Source organism: Crotalus tigris, unplaced genomic scaffold (assembly GCF_016545835.1).
Source record: "Crotalus tigris isolate CLP2741 ecotype Arizona unplaced genomic scaffold, ASM1654583v1 scf7180000017628.32516253702:7417878, whole genome shotgun sequence".
In the NCBI taxonomy this organism is placed as follows: Eukaryota; Metazoa; Chordata; class Lepidosauria; order Squamata; family Viperidae; genus Crotalus; species Crotalus tigris.
This window is the reverse complement of record NW_024096523.1, coordinates 4,041,405-4,057,700: the sequence shown is the minus strand read 5'-3', so window position 1 is coordinate 4,057,700 and position 16,296 is coordinate 4,041,405. Positions and strand designations below refer to the sequence as shown.

The 16,296-nt window shown below is 44.7% G+C and overlaps 1 protein-coding gene across 6 annotated transcripts in view; it reads left to right on the top strand.

The window, feature by feature from the left end:
* The window catches only part of AHDC1 (AT-hook DNA binding motif containing 1), a 226,288-nt gene that overhangs the window by 30,937 nt on the left and 179,055 nt on the right, over positions 1–16,296 (top strand). For 5 of the 6 annotated variants that reach the window (XR_005555616.1, XR_005555619.1, XR_005555617.1 and 2 more), the window contains one exon: positions 13,219–13,266. The exons of the other annotated variant lie outside the window; for it this stretch is intronic. Coding sequence is in view for 2 of the 5 variants with exons in the window: in XM_039334260.1 (XP_039190194.1) it covers positions 13,219–13,266 (48 nt within the window). In the remaining 3 variants the exon portion in view is untranslated. The remainder of the gene's footprint in view (positions 1–13,218; positions 13,267–16,296) is intronic. 6 annotated transcript variants of the gene reach the window in all.

Sequence of the window (16,296 nt, the reverse complement as noted above, 5' to 3'; positions counted from 1 at the left end):
TCAATTTGCCTGACTTGATTTAGAGGGGAGGGCTGTTGCTCCCGAGTCCCTACAGGCGCTTGGGGGGGAGTGGGCTTGGAATAAACTGAAAGGGAGGGTATTGGCTTGATAATAAATGTACAAATGGGCCTCTTTTCTGCTCCGGGGTTTCCCTCAGATCCTGTTCCTACCTCTCTGCACAAGAGGATGTATTGTGGTGATAGGTTCCTGTGTGAGCTTCCCCACATCCTTGCCAAGATTCTGTACTTGGTGACGCCCACCCGTGCAAGCAGTAGGGCCCTGAACTGGTGTTATGGGGCTACGGGAGGAGAGATGTTCTGAGGCTGTAGCACACACATCTTGTGGCAAGGACGAGTGCTCCTCAGCGGTTGAGTCTCCTGCCCTCTCAGGCTCCACCCCAGTGACTCAAATCAAGCTTCCCTTCCTAATTCCTAGCTGGGGCTAAAACCTCGATCTGGGATGTGGGGGCAGTGATGTAGCTGTATCCTCCCTCCCTCCCTCTTTCTCCCCCCTCTCTCTCCCTCTCCCTCCCTCCCCCTCTGTCCTCCTGCAAGGGCTCAACTCTGAAGTTCTAAAGAAGCACCAAATGCTCCTCCATGCATGGATAAATGAGAGGGCCGGTGGTAACCGGACTTCGTGCAGATTTGCTTGCACTGCAGACCCATTACGCCCTCCCGGCTTGCCTCATACACTCCGTTGGTTGTCAGCTAGGGCTCTGTGCAAGGCCATCAAAATTGGGGACGATGGGCTTGTAGCGCTCCGGCATCCATCACGAAAAGTCTCCTCTGCCCCCTCATTTGTGCTTAGGGCTTCAGGACAGTAATGGAGCTCATTAGCCAGAGATCGCAGGTGCCCTGGTTACCCTGCTCATCCCAGAGGGCTGTTAATGAGCGGCCCTTAACGAGCAGCTCAGCTCTGCACTCTTGCTCCTTCTGAGTGTGATTTTGAAGGCAGGAATCCCAGAGCCTTTTTTGGGGTTGGGGGTGGAGGGGAGATGGCGGAATTGCCAAGCCGCAGCAGTGGGGAGCATCGTTAGGCTCTGATTGGAAAGAGTTAAGCCTCAGCTCTTCTCTGCGCGCGCGCGCGCGCACACACACACACACACACACACACACTGCAAAGGTTACTGTGGTAGGTCCTTCCTGTTCTCCCCCCCCCCATTTTGATGCTGTCTTGTCAACGGCCTGCATTTTCCATCCTGCATATGCGCTGGCAGATGGAAGCAGGCTGATTTCCTCCTTGGGTTGCCAATGGCTATTTGTGCAAACAAGAGCCTGTCCTGCATCTGAGCCTGGTTTTCAGGGAGGGCTGTTTATTTGTGTGCAGTCACATGCCCGCTCTCCAAACCAGTATCCTATCCTGCAACATGTGTGCAACGAATAAGGTGGGTGGTGCAGAGGAACGGTTGTTCCATCAGCAGCAGGGTGGCAACGGAGCCCCGGTGGCGAGGCTGCAACCCATTCTGGTGCGTTCCTGCTCCCTTTCTCAGGGGCTCTGGCACCACTCCACCTACTCCTTCTCACCGCTGTGATTGCTGTTGGCCCTGGCGGTTAAATGCTGATTGCACTTTCAGGCCTTCTGGCCTAGTTGTCTAACAGCCTGAAACCTGCAGAAAGATTGAGCAGAGACTCCCTGCCAGCAGTGCGCCTGCAGTCGGCTGATTTTCTTCCTCTCATGCGCTGCCACTTGGCACCTGATTAGCTCAGGCTGCTTTCCTCCAGTTGCCTGAAATGCTGACCCCCTCCCCAAAATCTTGAACCCTTTTGTTCTTCTCCTTTTCTCTATCAGTTCTCTCTGCAGCAGAGAAGGTTGCGGGGTGGGTGGGAGGGAGGAAGGGAGGAGACAATGTGGAACTGGTGGGCTGTGGGGGGGGATTGCTAAATTAAAAGCTTGGAGCACCATCAAATAGGTCAACCCAGAAGAAAGCAAGTACCGTACTGTAAAAATAACAGCCCTTCTTTCTGGATCCAATGGCCTCCTATCCCTGGATGTTGCTGACTTCCTCAAAACAGTGGAAGATACACTTAGAACCTTAGATGCAATTTACTCAGTTGGACCTTGTTTTCTTTTATGGGCGGCCCTCATTTAGTGACTGCCTCATTTAGTGATCGTTCAAAGTTACAATGGCGAGAGAAAACAACTTGACCAACAATGCCTGGTATGTACAACCTTTGCAAGCCTGTAAAGCTGAAGAAAGAGCATGAGCACAGTCGTAGTTTCACTTAGTGAGCACTTCACTTTACAACTCAATTGCCGATCCTAATTGTGGTTAAAAGAGAACTATCTATACTTGAATTTCGTGCTGGGTGGAGATACATTGCTGTGCAAATAGGTGCCTTATTTACAAGGTGAGGAAGGGAGTTTGGTTGTGTATTGTTACAGCTTTCCACAACCTTCTCCTCCAGTCCCGCAACATGTGAATGCAACATCTAAAATTCTCAGTAATGGCCATGCTGGCTGGGAAGTTCTACAACAGGGGTGTCCAACCTTGGCAACTTTAAAACTTTGGACTTTAACTCTCCTGGCCGACTGGGGAATTCTGGGAGTTGAAGTCCACAAGTTGCCAAGGTTAGACACTCCTAATCTAGGAGTTGAGCCTTGTACATCCAAAGGGTGCCTGCCCAGAGTGTAAAAGTCTGATTGGAGCTGGTCCCTTATTGCTTTTGCTGACACCTGCATCCTTTCCTACTGTTGTCCAATTTTGAAGCAGAGAGGGGAAGGAAGGGGAACCTGGACTTTCTTTCAGCATTTATTTATTTATTTATTTATGAGACTTATATACCGCTTTAAGTGCAAGCACTCTCTAAGCGGTGTACACCAGTAAGCAATGTATATATATATTTACATTGCCCCCAACAATCTGGGTCCTCATTTTACCTACCCCGGAAGGATGGAAGGCTGAGTCAACCTTGAGCCGGTGAGATTTGAACCGCTGACCTGCTGAACACAGTCAGCTAAAGTGGCCTGCAGTACTGCACCCTAACTGCTGCGCATGGAGTTTAAAGTACAGATACATGTTTATTATGCAAACTAGCCAACTGTGCACAAATCCTTGATGTGTGGATTGGAAGCAGTTCCTCTGAGCCTAGAATTTGGGGTTATCGAGATGGAACATGGGAGGTTGTGGCCCAGCATAGGAACAGAACTACACGGAGGTATGGGAATGAGTAGGGAGAAGGACAGGCAGAGGAGAGGACTGGAGGAAATGAATGCACTTTTCAATTTCGCTAGGAACCTGAAAAATCAGGTGTTCTTTATGACTTATTTTTAAATCAAAGGTTTAAAAAAATGGGAGGGAGGGGAGGGAACAGAGAGGAAAGGAAGGAAGGAAGGAAGGAAGGAAGGAAGGAAGGAAGAAAGAAAGAAAGAAAGAAAGAAAGAAAGAAAGAAAGAAAGAAAGAAAGAAAGAAAGAAAGAAAGAAAGAAAGAAAAGTTATCTTTTCAGCTTTCATTTTATATACAGTACACTAAAGCAGTGTTTGATTTTAAGACTGTGGACTTCAAAGGCACAGGCTGGGGAATTCTGGGAGCTGAAGTCCATGTATCATAAAGTTGCCAAGATTGACAAACCCTGCACCAGAGACTAAACATAGTGCAATTCCCATATTGTGCTTAATTATCTCACCAAATTGTGGTTGTGAGAAAGAAGTGGAGCTGGGGAGGGCTCTCTCTGTGTGCCGTTTTGAGCTCCTGAAGTAAAAGGTGGAGGATAAATTTAATTAAAATGGTTAAGCAGAGAATGCCCTCCCTAATACATTATAGCGGGTTGGTAGCCAGGAAGGCATGGCTTCATGGTTTGTTAACTATTAGTAGCAGTTAAGGGTGTAGGCTGACTGGGATGCTTACTAATTCTTCCCATGGCAAATCTGATTGGACTGTCATCTGCACTGAGTTCAGTATATGGTTAATAAATCACCCCAGGAGTAATGCTGTACACAAGCCATGAATGGACGGTATGTTGCTTTGCATTGATCCTAAGCAACAGGAGCTGCTTTGTGCTGGAGAAAAGATAAAGATCAACCATTCTGAGGTTAAACAGCATGTGTGAACAGGTTCTTGCTGGCTGGATTCATACATCACACTTCAGCCATAACGTGGCTTGCTTGTTTTTGACCTAACGTCTTACATGAACCCAGTCTTCATGGTTTGTTCAAGGTAAAGATAAAGGTTTCTTTGGACCAGTCATGTCCGACTGTAGCGGGCAGTGCTCATCGCTATTTCCTAGCCGAGGGAGCCAGCGTTGTCCGAAGATATTTCCGTGATCACGTGGCCAGCATGACTCTATGCCAAGCACACAGAATGCTGTTACTTTCCCACCTAAGTGGTACCTATTTATCTACTTGGATTTGTATGCTTTCGAACTGCTAGGTGGGCAGGAACTGGGGCAAGTAACAGGAGCTCACCCAATCACACGATACTTGGGTCTTGAACTGCCAGCCTTATGGTTGACAAGCCCAGCAACTTAACCACTAAGCCACCATGCCTCCTTGGTTTGTCCATGCTGGAGCTTAAAACAAGCCATGACTTAGCTCAGTTCAACAGCTGACACTGATTGATCCCTGACAAACAGAGCTATTTGGGAATAATACAAAGTTATATTCTGGCCCTCTATGAAACAAACCTCTAAGAAGCTTTGCATTTGCTAATTTTTGGTCCTCTTAAAGGCAGCAGTTCTCTTGTTTTGTTTGTCACCCATTTGCTACTTTAAATTATAATAGCAAATAAATAAATAATAGAGAAGGAACGTGTGTTCACAGATCCTCATAACAGCTGACTGAAGTTGGCATCTTATTATCTCAGTCAAGACTCAGTCACGTTTTTGAATAAACTATTGCAGACAGCAGATGCTTCTCCACTTACAACCATTTGTAACCATTCAAAGTTGCAGCGACACTGAAAAAAGTGGCTTAGGACCCTTTTTCTGCCTTGTGTCCCTGGGGGGGGTCACGTGATTCCCTTTTGCGACCTTCTGAAAAGCAAAGTCAAGGGATAGGCCAGATTCACTCAACAACCAGGTTACTAACTTAACTGCAGTGATTCACTTAACAATTGTGGCAAGAGAGGTGGTAAAATGGGGCAAAACTCACTTGACAGCTGTCTTGCTTAGCAACAGAAATTGTAGGATCAATTGTGGCCGTAAGTCGAGGATTGCCTATAACTCATATACCATGCTTTACAAATTATTACACTGGGTTCAGGCAGCACGAAGCAGCATATTACATCTGTAGCTGGCTTCCTATGACATGTTAAGCCAGCTATTTTTTTATTTTTTAAAAAAGTCATTTGGGTGGAAGATAGAGAAGCTACGAACGTCTTCCTTGAACTAGTGACCAGCAAGGTGTTACAAGTGCTGAGTTGCAGGGGGCTCCATGTTACGTCTTGCCAACGTTAACCAAAAAGCTGCATGGGTGGTCTTGCCCTATTTTGATGTCCTCCAGCAGTCTTGAGCTCTGCAACAGTTGCTTGCGTTTGCATGATTAACATTTTCTAAAACTCAGCCAAGCAGCTCGGTTACTTTTCCTCTCGTGGAGAAACATTGGAAATTACCTAAAACAGTGTGGGATGCTCAACCCTGTGCATCTTTGTTTGGGAACAAATGTTTACTTTGCTCGCTTGGACTTGGGCATGTTGCAAACTGCCTTCCATCAAGACAGCTCTGTGGTTCATCTCGCCTGGCACTGTTTGTGGAGGAGACCCCCAGCGGCACCGAAGAGCTTTAGGCAGACTGAGGTCTTCAGAAGGTGGAGTGAAGAGGCTGGGTGGGCAGAGTCAGTCATCAGTCCCAGGCCGAGATGTTTTTTATTTTCAGTGGGGTTTTAAAAGGCTTTTGGGAGGTGTGTGTGGGGGGCTCCTGGTTAAAAAATGAGCCCTGCCTTTTACAAATGAAAAGAATTCCAAACAGGAGTAATTTTTGGAAATAGTTCCTCTGCTCCAGGAGTCTTCAAACTTGGCCCTTTTATGACTTGTGGACTTCAACTCCCAGAATTCCCCAGCCACAAGTCCACAAGTCATAAAAGGGCCAAGTTTGAAGACCCCTGCTCTTCTCCCTCCATTGTCTGACTTCTTCTTGTCTCCTGCACTTCCAAAGGATGAGGATTTAATTAATTAATAATGAATTGAGAATTTTCATTACATGGAATAACTGCAAGCATTTTCTTTCTCCTCCCATCCCTAACTTGAATGATCAGTCACAACTTTGTTGATGTCCTTCCTCCTAAGACACATAGCCTCCTAAAATGTAATATTAAATGATTGTAAATCTGTCAAATTGTGTGTGGCTATTCATGGTAGAGAGTCTTTCTTTTCTTTTCTTTTTGATTGCTCCTCTTAAGCAGAATGTCTAGCCACAGCTCCATTTAAAGGAGACCAACACCTTCCGCTCTTTATTTTTGTGTTTCCACTTATATGTTGTGTTTATATTCTAATATTACATATTAAAAAGTGAATGGTGAAATCCACTATAAAAAGAGCAACCTAAAATGCATATGCCTGTGCAAGTCAAATAAGTGCATATAATAAAAGCAACTAGTTAATACATCATTAAATAAGATACTGCCTAAAACATAGAGCAGCAGAACAAAAAGTTGTATCATCATGGAGTGAAAGAAAAGACGTATGGATCTACTGGATAAATTTCCAGATGACTGATAATTGGTAACAAATGACTCCAATATTTAATAATGTGATTCTTTCCCCTTTTCCCTTACATTCACAGCTAAATTTTAGGCAAGAGAAAAAAGGATGTTTAGGAAAAAAGACTGGAAACTGTTCATTTCTCATCTTCCAGATTCTTGGCACTGCAAAACAAAAGTCCGGTACTATGAATTCTAAGTGTGACTTCTTGTCCAGCACATGCAAAATCAAGTAGAGTTTGCTTACTTAATCTTTAGTGTAGAGTAGGAACCCAGCCAACTGGTTGTAGCTCATTTAATAATCATCATCATTTTAGCCATTGTCTATCCACTGCAGGATGAAGGCCACTTCATGTTTCCAACCAATATGGTCCTGAGCTTTCATTTAATAAACCAACTTTAAGCAAAATATGATTTGTGTAAGTTTTTAATTAAGCTCTAGGAGGTTCTCCTTGGACTTTCATTAAAAGATTTGTCAAACTAAAGTCTATCCATACACACACACGCACACAGGACAAGTATACATGTGTGTATCTTCAATTTAAATTTAGCTCTTGGAGGCTACATGGTGACATTCAAATTATTTTTGGCAACAATATGGAAGGGATTATTTTAAACTCTCCAATCTAGCCTTAAAACCCCAGTTTGGTGTAATGGTTAAGGCACCAGGATGGAAGCTGGGAGACTGTGGATTCTAACCCCATTTTAGGCATGAAGCCAGCTGGATGACCTTGGGCCAGTCACTCACTCTCAGTCCTAAAAAAAGAAAGGCACTGCCAATGACTTCTGAAAGCTAGCCAAGAAAACTCCAGGCAATCAGCAGAATTAGCACTGATTTTGAATCTACAATCATACGATCTAAGCCCTGATGTTCTATAGTGGTCTCCCATCCCAGCTGTACTGGAGATCCAGGAGCGAGGAGCTCTGTCAGTCAAGAGTTCCAAATTTTGGGTACAATCACTAGGCTGTGTTATTGTCAAAGAGACCTCAAATGTTGGTGGGACTGAATGAAGATAAACAACTGAACAAATTCCTACAGGAGACATTAGTCCTTCTGGTGACATCAACATAAGCCACTTGAGTCTTCACAGGTTGCAATCAGTACTTTCACTCAAAAGCAGACTTTCTAATTGGCTCTGCTCAATGGTCTGCCTGTAGCCTTCTGAACTAAGACAATTTTCATATTATCTTGAAAGGCGGCCACAGTTACTGCTTTTATATATTTACCCCTCTCTTTCAAGAGCCTGCCCAGATTATTTCCATAAAGCACTAAACCATAACACCTTGCTCAGTTATTTTTATTCATGATTTGTTGGAGAGATCATGCTATCTGAGTTCACACAACTTGCTTTATCATAAGCAAACTATCCATGTTATGGTTGAATATGTTCTTTGAACCCATCTAGAGAATATGTCACAGTAACTGCAGTCAGTGTAAACAAGATATAAATTTTTATCACCAAGTCAGGCTGTCTTGGAAATAGTTGGTACAAGAAAAACAATTCTACCTGCTTAGATATCTAAATCTTAGATATCTAAATCTAAGGGTGAATCCAGGAGTCCAGCAAACTACAACACTGGTTTAAAGTTTCAGACTGTTGAAGTCTATTCAGTTGTATGATTTTCTTCTCAAACTAGGCTGAAAATTCTAAAAGATGCCATAAGGATCCATTATAGCTGTTGTGATATTAGATTGGAACTTCCTACTTTGTTTGACTAAATCACATTTGACTGGGTAGCACAATGGTGAGCCATAAACCATGGTTTTGTGTGGTCCTTGTTGCTCTCTGAGCTTCAACCGTTCAACCTTGAGTTACAAATATTCCCTTCTGCTGAAATTATAGTTTGTAAACTGAAGGGCTGGATTGATATACAAGTAGTCCACAACTACTGTAATGACTGTAATGGAGCCTGCAGAGACCTGGTGGTGATAGTGAAAGCAAACCCAAGGCCTATGGGGACCCAGTAGGGTGGGATGAGAGGATGGGGGTGTGCTTAACTGTCTCTGGATTTGGTCCTAAAGGCCAATGACTATAAGGGGCACTGCAGTGGCCATAACATCAAACCAGGTTGTAAGTAACTTTTGGGGGAATTGTTGTAACTTCAAATGGTCACTAAGCTACTAGTCGTAAGTCAAGGACTACCTGATTGCTGCTTTGCTAGAAACCCACAGACCACATGATAACCCAAGTCTGCGTGTCTGTCTGGTCAAGGTATGGTCCAAGGATTGACTGTCTCTCTTGGCTTGTCTTCTCCTCTAAAAAGGGGAATAAGTGTTGCAATGGAGTGTTAGAAAAATGAAAGAAGCAAATGAAATCAGAGCAAATGCTCTCTAAGCGGTGATGTAGCTCCTTGGATACTGACTTTCTGCATGAGGTACGAACCTTCAGATGGTTGGTGCTAGCAAGCCTTTCTCAACTGTGCCTCATTTATCCACACCTTCCTTCTTTCCACTTTTCTTCATCCCCACCCCCCTTCCACATAGACACCCCTTATGCCTCTAATTGGCACACTTGGCTATTCCAGGCTAGCACTTGGCCTCAGGTTATCTCCTCAGCGGGGATTAATAGTGAATCTGGGATTGTCTGGGGTTGCTAGGTGGGGGCAGCGACCGCCACCATGTCGGCAGATGGTGTGCTGCTTCTGAAAATAAGACTTCGGCCTTGCACCTCTGTGGCATGGCCAAATCTTGAGGGACCCACCAAGTTGGAAGAGGCCGTTTTTGTACCGCTATAGCAAGAGACAGCCACATGTCTTCTCCTTTCCAGATCTTTCTCCACTCCCCGGCGTGGAGGAAGAAAAGAAAGGATAACGGCTGGCTGGCAGGCAGGTCAGATTGTAGCTCTGGGCAGGCATTTCTGCGATCAAAGGGAATTTTATGTGGAATGTCTGTGTCAGTTGAAGCGCTGTGTGGGGGAGATTGAATTTGCTGCAGCAGGCAGTTGGGGGGCTGGGTGAGAATTGCTCTCCTTGCTCCGTCCTCTCTGCATTCGTGGCAACTTCCTGACCTTTAGTGATTCTGTTCTTGGGGAGAGGCACCCTGCTCAGCAGTGGAAAAGGGCATGGAACAGAGCTCACCAAGAGGTGCCCTTTGGCTCGGCAGGTCAGTGATGAACAGAAGGCAGGGCTCTTGCAACTACCAACTGCTGCATTCTTTGGTGGTGCAGGGGAAGCAGAATCCATGCCCAACCTGCAGTGACTCTCTTCCTGAATGCCAGCATGTGCTACCACCTGCTGGGGTGAAGCCAACAAAATCTTGTTTGCCACAAACTCTGGTTATTTATTTGTTACTACACTTATCTCCTGCCTGTTTCCTTTGAAGGTTGAGGTGGCATATGTGGAGCTGGGACATCTCACCTCATTGTATCCCTATTACAATCATCGTTTGCCTTGATGAGCTTTGTGATCAAGTGAAGACCTCCATCAGGATTTTCCCAATCCAAAATCTTAACACAAAAAATACATTAGAACAGTGGTTCTCAACCTGTGGGTCGGGACCCCATTTGGGGTCGAACGACCATTTCACAGGGGTCGCCAAACAAGGCTGTCCGCCATTTTTTCCCCTTTTCTTTGGCCACGCCCCTGGCACCCGGTGATGTATAAGTGGTTGGGGGTCACCACAACATGGGGAACTGTATTATGGGGTCGCGGCATTAGAAAGGTTCAGAACCACTGCATTAGAAGATATTTGGTATTTCTATTGCCCCAAAAAACTAATGAATGTAGTCTACATGAAGAAAGACCAATGATCATGATCTATGCCCTAGTAATAACCAGGATTCATAGCTGTGATGCCTTTCATACGTGAGGTTGCTTTGAAAATAGTTTGAAAACTGCAGATAGTCAGAATGCAGTCATTAAATTACTAATTACAGCTAATTAAGATCATGCCAATGTTTTGATATGTTGGTTAGCCTTGGCCTGTCTTCAAAGTCCAAAATTTATTTATTTCCCACCTTTATTATAACTCAAGGTTGTAAACATGCCTAATACTCCTTCCTTCTCCTATTTTCCCCATATAATAATAATAATAACAACAACAACAATTCAACATTGAAAGGGACCTTGGAGGTCATCTAGTCCAACCCCCTGCTCAGGCAGGAAACCCTATACCATTTCAGACAAATGGCTGTCTGGTCTCTTCTTAAAAACTTCCAGGGTTGGAGCATTCACAGCTTCTGAAGGCAGGTTGGTTAATTGTTCTAACTTAGGAAATTTCTCCTTAGTTCTAGGTTGCTTCTCTCCTTGGTTAGTTTCCATCCATTGTTTCTTGTCCTGCCTTCATGTGCTTTGGAGAATAGCTTGACTCCCTCTTCTTTGGGGCAGCCCCTGAGATATTGGAACATTGCTATCATGTCCCCCCTCGACTTTCTCTTCATTAAACTAGACATAAACTGGACAATTCCAGCAACCGTTCCTTATATGTTTTAGGTGGTTTTTTTTTTACCTTACCTTGCCCCCTACTTTCTGAACCCCCAATTTCCAGGAAATGCAGGGACCCTAACAAATCAGTTTGGCCAGGAGGGGAAAAGCTATCCACACTCTCTGTCAACAACCCTATGAAGTGAGGGGTTGAGAGTTGGGGAATTCTGGCTGAGGAATTCTGGGAGTTGAAGTCCACACAACTTAAAGCTGCTGAGGTTGAGAAATACTGGATTATAGGATGGTGTAGAGACCTCTGCTAATGTCTGAGTTGGAGTTTTGTGGAAAAAGGAAAAAGAAAACTAGGTTGTATTTGCATAGCACTTGTCAATATTTTGGGGCCCAATTATCAGTTAAATGAAGGCATGGATGGTTTTTTTGCTGATAACCTAAAACAAGATCTTAAGTATCCACAGCTCAGTTCCCTACATATTTCCTCACACAGTTCTTTCACACAGTATTGTTAAGATAGCATCCTGACTTGAAGAAGATTAAGTATTATTTTTAAAAAATGTTTTGGGGTATGCATTCTTCCAGAGAGGGCAAATGCACAAAACCACTGAACCCGGCAAATAGAGAGTACATGAATCTTAGAATTAATGTAAGAAATCTGCTTACAATGCTAGACATGAGAAATAGGTTGCGAAATCATTTATCTGAAGACAAGTGGATTGGTGACATGTGTCTTTAAGCAGGTCAATAGCATCCCCATGTGTGAATAAAAATCACTTTAAGGGTTTATATCTATGGGTTTTCACTTGATAAGGAACAAGTAAAAGGAGATGAGAGATGCTAGATAAGCGGGTATTCAAACTTCTTACAGATGTGGTGGTTAAGGTCATCAGGCTGTGTTCTTTAGCTTGAGAAACCCGGTCCTTCTTTCTCATTTAAAAAGTGTATGGTAACACTTCCAACAAGTTGGGGATAGAACAGTTTCGTCTATGATAAACCATGGATTGTTTGAAGCATGGTTGTAGAATAATTCATGATGGATGGATTTATGCAACCATAAAGCATATTTGAACCACAGTGACTAGGTTCAGCCACCATTTTAAGCAATCAGCAACAAGCCACTTTTTTATCATGTTAATGCACATTGATCCAATGAATTAACAGCTAGAATGTTTCTATTTGTACTGTCATCTCAGCAGCCTTTGGAAAGTTCTAGGATGCTCCCTGAAATCAACTTTCCACCTGATAGGGTCTAATTTGAATGTCCACAGGCTATTCCCATATTCTGCCAACATATTTCTTAATTAGTGACCTGGCTTGAACACAAGCCATTACTCCTCTCCATTCTCATTTGTGCTCTCTTTGACATCTTAACCTGATGAAAAAAAATGTTGAGTTTGGTTATGTAGGACTCTGAAATCATTTTCGGAGTTTCTTTCATGGCCTATATGCAATTAACTTTGCAGTGTGTGTATGTATGTGTGTGTGTGTGTGTGTGTAACTAGACCTCTTTTTTTTAAACTTGGCAACTTTCAGACATGGAGACTTCAACTCCCAGAAGTCCCCACCCAGCATGCCCCCCCCAAAGTGGCTAAGCTTGAAAAAACACTGATGTAGGCAGAAGAACGATGTTCTCTAAAGTTGAAATATGTTGGTTTGAGGAGCTTAGAATGCATGCAGTGGGTCCATTCTTGCCATTTCTGTGACTCACAAAATGGTGCAGGCCACTACAGGTAGCCCTTGACTTAGGACCATAATTGGAACTGGGACGCCCATTGCGAAGACCATGGGGCTGCTGAAACAGTCATAAGTGCAAGGATCGATCATAAGTCCCTTTTTTCAGCACTGTTGTAAAACAAACCGTCTCTAAATGAATGGTCCCTAAGTTGAGAACTACCTATAAATACATTGTACTCTAATTCTTCTCCAGTCCTCATGGAAGCAGTTGGGTTTTGTGTGTGGGTACTATTACACTACCATACCAGACCAGATATACCCACAACTACTTCCTCCTTCATGCTAAAACTACTTCCTGCAGATAGAGAGGTTTATATCAAGGAGAAAGACAGACTCCCTGATTAATTCTCTGGTGGTAAGAAAATACGGTAGTTGAAGTACGCCAGGTGCATTCCACCATGCGACAGCCTCATTTTGAATTGTATGGTTTCCATAGTGGCTTGCTACTTTTAGCCCAGTTCTTGTTTTTTTCCAGGTGGTGAAGGATGTGAAGAAACCTGGAGGATCTCCTTCACAGAACCAGGTATTTGCTGATCACCCTGCTTCTCAAATGCATAAGGGGCTGGTCCCCTGACTACCCAAACTGTATCTTATTTACAAGAAGGGCTTGCTTAGGCAGATGCCACTTCCTGTCTCACTGGTTAGAGAGGCTTTGGGGCAGAGATGACAACCCTGTGGGGAGATAAAGAAGTCCCATGAATAAGTTCTTTTCCTGCTTGAATGCAGCAGGTCTGAGACTTGGCTAATGATCTCCTGGCTGTCTCCTGAGATTTCAAGGTGGGATATGGTTGCTATGCTGCTCAGCATGCTTGGCTAGTCCAAGCCTTACCGAGCTGGAAGCTGGGCCTGGGTAAATGGGGCTTCTTCCTCTGCCTCTGACCCACAGGTTTGTAGGTCAGGGAAGTTGTGGTTTGGTTGTCCCTATTCTTCCCATTGCTGGCTGCAATATTTGTTCTCAGGATCCATGTCTGGCTGCCAAGGAGTTAATATATTTCCCTGCAACACACAGGTGTATCCGGAACATGGAGGGCTGTGTCTGTGTGTGTGGAGTGGGGGGGGGGGAGAGGAGACCAAGGGAGGCAGTCAGTGCTGGGAACAGGGAAAGGGGGGAGTTGTGTATCTGCTTTACAGCAGTCTCTTTGTGTCCCTTGCACATCATTAGTGAGTCAAAAGCACTGAGGGGAAAATAACCTGGTGGAGCTGGAATTAACCCCGTGGCAGCTGATGGATGGCAGCAGTGGGTGGAAAAAGGATTCAGACTTGCTTCTGCAGGTTTATGGCTGGTTGTAGATGGAGGGGAGGGAGGTTGGGGAGGGAAAGCTGGTTGCTCTTAAGAAGGAGGCTGGGGGGGGCAGACAAGGTTGGAGAAATGAGTTTACCTCATCAATCAGAGGCGTCCAGCCTTTACCCCACCCTCTTCTTCATCTGCCACCAAATTTGGCTTCCTTGCCAGCCCACTGATGCTTGTTGTGTGTAATGAGCTGCTACAGCATGACCCAAGATTAGAGGTATCACAGGGTTGGGGGGGGGGAGGCGGTCATGCTAGTCCTGCCTTCCCTTAACATCTGTCCCTTCAAAACACACACGCACATACACACACCCTTGGCTTCTCCATTTCTGCTGTGTTCAAAGGGCTGTGCAATCCAAAATTGGCCCTGAGGGAGATAGAGGGTGTGCTGAAGGCTTGTTTATAAGGCTGTAGGGCACGACCAGTCTGACAAGTCCTTCCCAGCAAAATGCCCAGCCATGTAGAGGTGTGGATGTGTGCACACATACATTTCTAGGGGAGATAGCTGAACCCAAGATGTCTCTGTTGGAGGACCCTCTAAGTCCAAGGTTCTGTCTTCTAGAGTGCCAGATGTGCAGAGTGCAATAAAATGGCAGGTTTCATCGTCTCCTCGCAGTAGTTTTGGCAACAACCTGAAGGCAATAATTCCTGCTTGAAAATAGGGTGGAGGTCCTTCAGTGCTTCATGTGTGGACCTCTTTTGTTTTAGGACCCAGCTGAAATCCTAATCTGCTGTGGCACTGCAGCTATCTCGGTGGCTGCTAATTGTAGTGTCCCCAGCAGCAGATTACAGTTTTAAAGTGAGGAATAAGCAGCAGGAGCAGATCAGCTCTTAAGCAACAAATCTCATGTTTTCAGATAGGCAACTTCTTTTGATTATTAATATAATTAAGATGCTGGTAAGACAGAAAACACAGGAAGTGTTCACAGGAGGGCAGAGAGCCTGCTCTGGGCTGGGTGAAGGAAGGAAGAATTTGCTGGTTATGCCTTCCTGTTGTGAGATTCCTCCTCAGCTTCCCTCGACCCTGAATTCTCCTTTGGCTCCAAGTTTCCTTCGCTCCAGTTTTTGCCCTCTTTTTCACAATCCTGTTCTGCTATTACAGGCTCTGGGGATTGTATGTCTCATTCTGTCGGTGTAAAGGGCTATGACGGGACTGAATGGGGTACTTCATTCACTTTTTATATGAAAGATGCACATGAGACAACAGGCTTCACAATCTGGAGTCCATTGTTCTCAGTTGTGATCATTCAGTGATCACATTGAATCACATTATTGCAGTGGTTCCCAATCTTTTCTATAACCCGCATCCCTAGAATGCTTCTGATATATTCTTGCACCCTTACAAAAGTTCAAAATAACGGCAATGAATTATGTATATACACTATAATTTTGAAAACCAAGTTTTCGCACCCCCTGGAATATCGTCTTGCACCCCCAGTTGGGAATCCTTGCATTATTGCAATGATCACATTGCAATAAACAAAGACATACATTCGATTTTGCAGCTACTAAGATTGTTGGATGAGCAGGCACAAAAACAGCCAGGGAAGTGATTGAAGCCTGGGAAAGAGGCCCCTGGTCAGTCAACAGGAAGTGCTGATTTACCCCCAGCTTTTCAAGTACTTAGGAGGCAAGGGCTTGGCAGCACAAGGAAACAACAGCCAATGACTTAATAGCCAGCCATCAACTTCCCAATCTGCATCTAAAAGGCTACACACAACAGGCACCATATAAATACCACACACACAGAACAGCCCAGAGCACACAGAGAAGTTCCCAGAGGATGGGCTCCAGCACAAGTACAAAAGCTCAGAAGACAAAAACTCTCCTCCCGGTGATCAACCCAGACTGAATCCTGCAATACTGTCTTCCTCTGACCTGCAAGGAATGGGATCCTTTTCCAGCGGAATCTTCTTACCAATGAAACGGGTGCATGTTGAGAGTTCTAAAAGCAGCCTAGATCAACACTAGATGCCGTGGGGCTCTAAATCAGTCTTATATTGATGCATTAATCTCAAGGGATCCCACACCCTCCCTATGCTTCCCTCCAATCTCTGTAAGGCACTGGGCTCTTGTCTTGGGTAACCCAGCTAGCTACTAGCTCTCTGTAAGAATGGATGTGCTGCAAGGGTCAACTTCGGCCTCTGTGAAAGGCCCTTTGTGTAGTAAGTACAAGCTTGTCCCTACCTCCCTAGCCAGTCCTATAACCCGGTTCCCTAGGTTATGCCCCTGCTTCAGGACTATTCCCCATTTTGAACACACTTT